This window comes from Coffea arabica, chromosome 3c, assembly GCF_036785885.1.
Source record: "Coffea arabica cultivar ET-39 chromosome 3c, Coffea Arabica ET-39 HiFi, whole genome shotgun sequence".
NCBI classification, from domain to species: domain Eukaryota; kingdom Viridiplantae; phylum Streptophyta; class Magnoliopsida; order Gentianales; family Rubiaceae; genus Coffea; species Coffea arabica.
Genome location: NC_092314.1, coordinates 39,620,425 through 39,630,211, shown reverse-complemented (window position 1 = coordinate 39,630,211; position 9,787 = coordinate 39,620,425). Strand labels below are relative to the sequence as shown.

At 34.4% G+C, this 9,787-nt stretch overlaps 1 protein-coding gene across 1 annotated transcript; it reads left to right on the top strand.

Annotated features, from left to right (window-relative positions):
- Window positions 1–24: 24 nt before the first annotated feature.
- On the top strand, window positions 25–1,862 carry LOC140037711 (UDP glycosyltransferase 9-like). The gene is made up of 2 exons (XM_072082714.1): window positions 25–461; window positions 941–1,862. Exons 1-2 carry the CDS (start codon window positions 159–161, stop codon window positions 1,667–1,669), a joined length of 1,032 nt encoding a protein of 343 aa, XP_071938815.1. The 5' UTR covers window positions 25–158; the 3' UTR covers window positions 1,670–1,862.
- The last annotated feature ends 7,925 nt before the right edge of the window (window positions 1,863–9,787 follow it).

The window sequence follows — 9,787 nt, the reverse complement described above, 5'->3', positions numbered from 1 at the left end:
TCAATCTTCAGATGGACGCCGATGAACCCGTTGAAGAAGATCTCAAAGGCTTTTTGGCAAGGTTGAGAGCTGCTGCTTCCAGAGGCTTGGAAGAACTGGTTGAGAAATGTAGAAAGACTGATCCGTATCCTCCCAGAATTGTGATTTATGACTCAACTATGCCTTGGGTTCTGAACTTAGCTCATCGGGTGGGAGTTCGCGGTGCTTCTTTCTTTACTCAATCTTGTGCTGTTTGTGCTCTTTACTACCATATGGACCAGGGAACAATACAGCTTCCTCTTGATAAGGCTGTTACTGTAAAATTGCCTTCAATGCCAGCACTTGAAAGCAATGATCTTCCTGATCTCCAGTACTTCCCTGATCCAGATAGTGTTGTCACGAGGCTCCTTCTTGATCAGTTCTCGAACATTGACAAAGTTGATTTCATTCTGTTCAACACTTTCGAAGAATTGGAGGATGAGGTAAGTTGGAAATCCTAATTATAATCCAGTGAACATACATTACTGATGGATTTTTTTGGGTGATAATTCATGTAACTATGTCAAACTATGTGATACTCTTGGATGGGCATAAGCAAAATTTTAATCATGTGGAAAACTTTCTTTTTTTTTTTTTAAGAAAACAATTGATTTTGGATGACTCCCTAGTTTGTGCTAGTATTGTCAAATAGGATATTAGAATCGGCAATTAATTAACGTTGTACATAAGACGGATTCAGAGATTCTTGATCGTGTTTTGGTACCCGCAAGCACTATTCTCTGATAGGTTGCCAAATATATCAAAACTGAAAATTTAGCTAGTCTCCAAATGCCGTGCCAATTGGGAATCCTTTAATTCCTTATTTACTTCTCTTTTTCCAAAGAAATGTTGTGTCAAATGGTCCACCACTTTTCCGATTTTCAGTACTTGTTAATCATGCTACTGCGACTTTATCTATCAGGTGGCAACATGGATGGCAGAAAGGTGGCCAATTAAGACAGTTGGACCAACAGCTCCACTACTTTTTGTAGACAAAAGACTACAGAATGGCAATGATCAACAAGGGAACTATCTGTTTGAGACAAACGCTGAAGCTTGCTTAAAATGGTTGGACGAAAGAGAAACCTGTTCTGTAGTTTACGTATCGTTTGGGAGCATTGCAGGGCCCGGAGAAGATCAGATCGAGGAAGTGGCAGACGCCCTCCTGAGGAGCAACTGCAAATTCCTTTGGGTAGTCAGGGAAGAAGAAGAGAGTAAGCTGCCAAAGAATTTCAAGTCTGAGTCTTCAGAGCAAGGCCTAATCATAAACTGGTGTCCACAACTTGAGGTTTTAGCCCACTGGGCGATCGCGTGTTTCGTGACACATTGTGGATGGAATTCAACCATTGAAGCTCTAAGTGCTGGCGTGCCAATGATAGCAGCGCCACAATGGGTTGATCAAACTACAAATGCTAAGTTTATTGCTGATGTATGGCAAACGGGGCTGAGGGTGAAGCTAAATGATAAAGGATTTGTCAGAAGAGAAGAGTTTGAGTATTGTATCAGAGAAATTACTGAGGGTGAAAGGGGGAAGGAGATCAGAAGAAATGCTAAGAAATGGAAGGAATTGGCCATACAGGCAGTAGGAGAAGGTGGAAGTTCTGATAGGAACATTGAAGATTTTGCGACCTCACTTTTGTGCCTCCCATGACGCGTTTCTGCTCTAGTCTCTAGGGAGTTTGTGGATGGAAACAATCTGAAATAGGAATTCTGTACAAGTATTTTAATAATAAAACGATGACAAGATTTGATTTTGAATGTAAATCTGTAATTGTTTAGAAGGATTTAGAATATGCTTCTTTTCTGTAGGACAAATTTTATGTTAACCAACTATATTACCAAAATTTAGATCTTTTTATTTTTTTTTTAATTTGTCTTTTCTATTATAGTTTTCAATTTTTTAACATGTCTTTTTCATTATAGTAACTCAAGTATGACCACTTTATTGAAATTGTCCTTTTCACAATGACAATCACACTTCATTCTACGCCTCTCTTCCTTTTGCTGCTGCATACAACGGCTTATAGTTTCAATCACATGAGTTTAGTTTATTGTAGTTAATGTTGGAATATTTTCAACTATTGAAAATTTGGACAGATTTCTAGAGGTAGTTTTCTGCATTTCATTGTTAAGAAAATATAAGTACTCTTGTAGATAATAAATTAGTAAGGGTATTCTTGTAAATAGTTTGTTAAGTTTGTACTATTATAAATATTAGTTGATCACTCATAATACAAGTGCTAGACTTTTTTCTCCCAAAATATATGTTATCGTGGTATCAGAGCTAAAGTCCTAGAGTTAAGGTAAAACATCTAACAAAAGTTCTGTTCACGTGATACTATTCATTGCGTTACTGTTCACGCATTATTGTTCCAAGGTACTATTCATCTCGAATTTTGATTGTTTTTGGTTTGAACTATTTGTTATGGCTGAAACTGAAAGTTCATCCAAAAGTGTCGTGGCGTCCATTAATGTTATGACAATGATGATGTCTCAAATTACAAATTGAAAGTTGAACGACACTAATTATCAATAGTGGTCAAAAGCTATTAAGATTTATCTGACAGGCTTAGAAAAGTAACGACATCTCATAGGTGACTCTCCTACGGAGGATAATAGGAGACTAATGTGGATTCAAAAGGATGCCTAAATTCTTGGAATACAATTGAATTCTATGGAGCCACGAATTGCTTACATATGTTCTCATATAAGACAACAAAAGAAGTTTGGGATTATATCCGGTTATTATACTGTAGTAATCTTTCATGGATGTATAATATTTCTTTGGAGTATTTTTAGCAACAAGATAACAGATAGTAACTGAAAACTTTGCTAATCTCAAACGAATTTTAGAAGAATTAAATGTTGTAATGCTTTTCTCAAGTGATATTATAGTTATACAGAGGCAAAGAAAACAAATACTTGTACTCAAATTCTTGACTGGCCTTAAGTCAGAATTTGAACAAATCAAATCTCAAAATTTAGTAGGTGAATAATTACCATCCTTTCAGAGGCATATGCTCGTGTCTTATGTTCTACATCTAAGGATAATGCAGGGTGATGGTACTTTAATTAATGACAAGTCTGCTTTAGTTGTTAACAATAATCGGATAGAGAAATTTAGTCCTGAACGTGAGCAACTTAGTTTTGGATGTGGCTCTCTTGGAGGAAGAAGTAGAGGAGGCCGTGGAGGTCGAGACACCCATAAGTGTACTCATTGTGGTTTGAAAAATCATACTTGTGATACTTGTTGGAATTTAGTTGGAAAACCTCCTCTGTTTGCTAATACGGTTACCACTGATCAAGTTGAATCAGGTTCTTCAACACAAGGGTTCCAGAAGACTTTAACTTTATCTGAGGAAGATTATGTTAAATTCCTATAGTACCAAACTGCAAACCGCCCATCTCTTCCCTCTGCTTCTTTAGCATAAGAAGGTAATGTTATGGCTTGTCTCTCCACATCTTCTAATTCTGATTCATGGGTTATTGACTCAGGCGCTATTGATCAGATGTTAGGTACCTTTAGAAAATTTTCTAATATTCAAAAGTCTACTTACTTTTCTCATGTTATTTTATCTTATAGATCTACAACTAAAGTTAAATGACTAGGCACTGTAGAAATTAAGCCTTCTCTTCCGCTGTCTTCTATTCTTCATGTATCGAATTTGCCTTTTAATCTAATATCTGTTAGTAAACTTACTAAATTTTTGTAGTGTTCAGTTACTTTTTTTTTTCTAATTTTATTGTCATTCAGGATTTGAAGACAAAAAGAATGATTGGTGGAGGGCATGAGCATAATGGTCTTTATTTTCTTAACTCCAATGATCCGATTGCATGTCCTGCTATTGTTTTTCTCTTGAAATTCACTATTATTTGGGTTATCTGTCTCTACAAAATTTGAAGAAGTTGGTTCCTACTTTGAGTCAGTTGTCTTCACTAGAATGTGAGTCTTGTCAGTTAGGAAAGTATCATCGTGTTTCTTTTGCCCCTCGAGTCAATAAACGAGTTGCTGAATCCTTTTGTTAGTTCATTCTGATGTTTATGGTTCTAATCGCATCACTTCAAAATTAGATTTTAAATATTTTGTAATCATTATTGATTACTTTTTTAGAGTTATATGGTTTTATTTAATGAAAGATCGTTTAGAACTATATTTCATTTTTTGTGCATTTGTTACAGAAATAAAAAATCAATTTGGTGTACCTATATGTATACTTTACAGTGATAATGTGAAAGAATATTTTTTTACTCCTTTTGATACTTTTATGACTAAGTTCGATATTATTCATCAGTTCTCTTATCCCCACACTCCACAACAGAATGGAGTTACTAAAAAAACAAAATTGGATATTTAGTCGAAATTGCTCAACCACTTTTGTTGCACGTGAATGTGCCTAAACAGTTTTGGAGTGATGCAGTTTAACTGCATGTTATTTAATTACTTGCATGCTATCTAATATTCTTGGAGGTCAGTTATCTCACTCCATTTTTTTTTCTCGTGAACCTATGTTTAAATTACCTCCTCATATTTTTGAATGTGTGTGTTTTGTTCATTAGCTTGCTCTTGAGGTGAATAAATTAGATTCTCGTGCTATTAAATGTATTTTCTTAGGATATGCATGAGTGCAAAAAGGATATAGATGTTGCAGTCAAAATTTAAATAAATTTTTCACTTGTGTTGATGTTACTTTTTTTGAGTCCACTCCTTAGTTTATGAAACAAGATATGCCTAGTGAGTTAGAACAGTGTTTCTCTTTTCTTTCTCCTGTTTTACCAACTCTTCATCTTTATTACCTGAGTTATACAGTCCACCAGCTTTTGCCTGTTGTTGGTTGTAAACAGGTGTACACTATAAAAGTGTAGTCTAATGATCCTATTGATAGATTGAAGACTCGTCTGGTAGCTAAAGGATATATTCAGGTGTATGGAATAGATTACTTAGAGACATTTTTTTCTGTTACAAAAATTACCTCTGTTCATTTTCTGATCTCTTTGACAGCAATTTATAATTGGTTATTGCATCAGCTGGATGTGAAAAATACATTTTTACATGGAGATTTAAAAGAAAAAGTATATATGGAACAACCTCCTGGGTTTGTTGTTCAGGGGGAGAATTCAAGGTTGGTTTGTTATCTAAAAAAATTCTCATGTGGATTGAAACAGTCTCCCAGGGCTTGGTTTGGCCGATTTAGTAGTGTTGTCATGGAATTCGATCTAACAAAATGTGAAGTAGATCACTCTGTGTTTTATCGACATTCTAATGCTGGTAAGATTTTATTAATTGTTTATATGAATGATATTGTGATTACAGGTGATGATATTATGGGGATCCAAAAGTTTAAATCCAATCTGCAGGCAAACTTTCACACAAAGGTTTTAGGTCACTTACAATATTTTATGAACATTGAGGTAGTTCAGTCTAAATATGAAATTTATTTATGTCAAAAAAAAAAATATGTACTCGATATGTTGAGTGAAGTTGGAAGGGTAGGTTGCCAACCTGTGGATATTCGTATGGAGCCTAATGTGAAATTAGTAGGAGATCAAGTTGCATTACTAGATGATCCTGAATACTATCGAAAACTTGTAGGTAAATTAAATTATCTCATTGTAACGAGACCTGACATTTCATTTGCAGTGAATGTCGTGAGTCAACTTCTTAAGACCTCTTATACCAGTCATTAGGATGCTACTATATGAACTCTCAGGTATCTTAAAAGTACTCCTGAAAAAGGGTTGTTATATTAAGATCATGGACACACTGATATTGAATGCTACAACGATACACATTGAGTTGGTTCTGCCTCAAAGCGAAGATCGACCACAGGATATAGTGTGTTTGTTAGTGGTAATTTAGTATCATGAAAAAGTAAGAAACGAACAGTTGTCTTCAGGTCAAGTGTAGAATCTGAATACCGCGTTATGGATCACATTATGTGTGAGTTGATTTGGTTGAAAAGCATGTTACTTAAAATTGAGCTTGAACATAAACAATTTATAAATTTATTGTGTAATAATCAAGCGGCTGTTCATATTGCGTCTAACCCAGTGTTTCATGAAAGAACAAAACATATTGAAGTTAATTGTTATTTCATTCGAAAGAAATTGTTTGATGGAGTTATCAAGACATCTCATGTACCATCTGTAGATCAATTGACTGATTTGTTTACTAAGAGTTTAGGGGGCTCTAGGGTGAAATACATTTGTAACAAATTGGGTACTTATGATCTATATGCTTCAATTTGAGAGGGAGTGGTAAGAAAAATATAAGTACTCTTGTAAATAATAAATGAATAAGGGTATTCTTGTAAATAGTTTGTTAAATTTGTACTACTATAGATACTAGTTGGTCACTCATGATACAAATGCTAGATATTTTTCTCCCAAAATACATCTTATCACATTCGCAACCATTCAGGTTTCAACCGTCATTTGAAGAGATACAATTCCAAATATGTTTCTAATGGTTAATAACTGTTTAGGGGACATGAAATCTTATTTATGTGGATCATTTGTAGTCATTTGGCTATAGACAAAAAAGACTTACAAACTCTAGAAAAATTTCTACTCTTCTCTTCTTTATTCTTGGGAGGTTGCAACAACTTAGTGCAGAGTTTTGCAACCAAATTTCATCTTATTCTAGAGAATATTCGTCCTTGATCTTTTGCACAATATAGTGGACGAATAGTCTTAAGGAAAGAGATTTACAGTCACAATTTGAAGCCTTTTTTTCTTGTTAGTTTTATAGCCATTTCATAATATTATCTTTGTTATTGTTCCAACAATCTTAAGGCTTTACTCCTCCCTTGAAATGGCAAGCACTATAAAAGATTTGACTTTCAATAGTGTTAAACTTGACCGTTTTGATGGAAGGAATTTCATTCGTTAGAAGAAGTGAGTGCATTTTCTTCTTGTGGCCCTTAAAGTGGTGTATGTTCTAACTACTCTAAGACCTGCAACAAATAATGAAGAAGAGACGTTGGATGACATCCACAATAGGCAAAAATGGGACATGGATGATGAGATTTGTAGGGAACACATTCTCAATGCAATGAGTGACAGGCTTTTTGATGTCTATCATTCGGTGACAACAGTCAAGAAACTTTGGGACAAGTTAGAAGCAAGGTACATGAGGGAGGATGCAACAACTAAGAAATTTCTTGTCTCTGGTTTCTTTAACTATAAAATAGTAGACAAGAGGCCTGTTATGGATCAATTTGCTAAGCTTGAAAAGATGTTTAATCATTTTTCTCAACACAATATGTTCATGGATGAGACAATTGTTGTAGTTCTATAATTGATAAACTACTACCCTCTTGGAAGGATTTCAAAAGAGATCTCAAACACAAAAAGGAAGAGATCACTCTTGAAAGTCTTGCTAACCCTTTTCGTGTTGAGGAAGAGTTTAGAATGCAGGAGAACAACGATGTTCAACTGAAGGAGGAAGAAAAGGACGCAGATTCTACTTCCAAAGTGAACATGGTTGAAGAGGGACAAACAAACAAGTCCAAGGATAATAAAAAGTTCAATCAATCAAAGAATCAATCTAACAAGAATAAGAAAAGGAAGAAAAAAGGGAAATGCTACCATTGCAAGAAGGAAGGGCATTACAAATATGAATGCAAATTTCGCATTCTTGTGGCTATGATTTCTGCACTCAACATAGTTGAGGAAGATTTTCTTGGTGGATTGATTCTGGTACTACCTGCCATGTATGCAAGAACAAGGACTATTTCAAGTCTATGAAAGAAATGGATGATGAACAATCCATAGTATACATGGCTAATGCCGCAACTGTTCCTATTAAAGGGGTTGGGGAAGTAGATTTAAAGTTTACATCTGGACATGTTGTAATTCTTACAAATGCACTGTTTGTTTAGGAATTAAGAAAGAATCTAGTTTCGGGTAGTTTGATGAATAAGTTTGGATTTAAACTTGTGTTTGAGACTGATAAGTTTGTACTCTCCAAAAGTGGTATGTTTGTAGGCAAGGGCTATATATGTGATGGTATATTAAAACTAAATGTCATGCCTATTAATAAGATGAATAAGAATATTTCTTTTGCTTATGTACTTGAGTCTACTACTACATTAAGGCATAATAGGCTTAGACATGTTAATTATAGGAGGATACATGATATGATCAAACTTGATTTGTTACCTAAATATGTCCAAATGGAGGATGGTAAATGTAGAACATACTTGTTAACAAAAAACCTAGAAATTCATTTTCAAAGATTGAAAGGAAAACAAACAAGTTACATCTTATTCATAGTGATATTTGTGATTTGCATGGTACCATATCTTTAAGGAGAAACAAGTATTTTGCCACTTTTATTGATGATTGCACTAGCTTTTATTTTGTATATTTGTTACATTCAAAAGATGAAGTCATGCATATGTTTAAGATATACAAAGTAGAAGTAGAACTTTTATGTGACAATTTGATTAAATGTTTAAGAACTAACCATGATGGTGAGTACTATCAAAAGGAATTTTTTGAATCCAGTGGTATTAAGTATGAACTCACCGCTCCATGTGCTCCTCAACAAAATGGTATGGTTGAAAGAAAAAATAGAGTACTTATGAAAATGGTGAATGTAATGCTGTCAAATTCTGGTTTAAGTCAAGCTTTTTGGGGAGAAGCCGTACTTATAGCTTGTTACATATTAAATAGAGTTCCAAACAAAAGGAGCTCTATAACTCCTTATGAACTTTGGTACAAACAAAAGCCAAATCTCAAACATTTGAGAGTTTGGGGCTGTAGAGCCATTGTCAAAGTTCCTAAATCTAAGAAAAGAAAATTAGGTGAAAGAGGTGTTGAGTGCATTTTCTTAGGATATGTACAAAATAGCAAGGTCTATAGATTTATGATAATAGAGCTTAATAATTCAATATCAGTTAACATGATTATTGAATCAAGAGATGCTATTTTTGATAAGAAAAGATTCACCTCTATATCTAGAGAAATTGACAATGCGCTAAACCAGAATGAATCACATAAAGATAGCTTAAATAATGAAAATAAAATCATTGAACCAAGAAAGAGCAAAAGAGCTAAGAAGGCGAAGTCTTTTGGTTCATATTTTGTTACTTACCTTGTTGAAGGGACAAGGTATGAAATAAGTAATACTATTCCTTATTGCTTTAATACCGAAGCTGATCCTAAAACATTTGATGAAGCAATCAAATCATATGACGCTTCATTCTGGAAGGAGGCTATAAGTGATGAGATGGACTCAATTATGGCCAATAAAACTTGGGAGTTAGTGGATTTACCACCAAGTTCCAAACCAATTGATTGCAAATGGATCTTCAAGAAGAAATTGAAGGTGGATGGAACTATAACCAAGTTTAAGGCCAAATTAGTTACCAAGAGGTTTACTCAAAAATATGGCATTGATTATTTTGATACTTACTCGCAGCTACCATAAGGGTGCTACTCGTGATAGTTTCAATCCAAAAATGGATAATTCACCAGATGAATGTCAAAACAACATTTTTTGTTTATTGTGAATTGGATGAAGAAGTGTACATAAAACAACCCAAAGGGTTTTAGTTCCGGGGCAAGAGCACAAAGTGTGCAGACTTGTAAAGTCCTTGTATGGATTAAAACAAACTCCAAAACAATGGCATCAAAAATTTGACCAAGTAATGCTTGCTATTGGGTTTAAGATTAATGAGTCGGACAAATGTACATATAGCAAGTGTATGAGTGGTAAAGGTGTCATTATTTGCTTGTATATGAATGATATGTTAATCTTTGGTAC

Bases quoted from the DNA above. Each gene is read 5' to 3' on its own strand.
- LOC140037711 (XM_072082714.1), top strand. From the start codon at position 159: ATGCCTTGGGTTCTGAACTTAGCTCATCGGGTGGGAGTTCGCGGTGCT. The intron at 462-940 runs GTAAGTTGGAAA...TTTATCTATCAG, and splicing joins TCGAAGAATTGGAGGATGAG to GTGGCAACATGGATGGCAGA.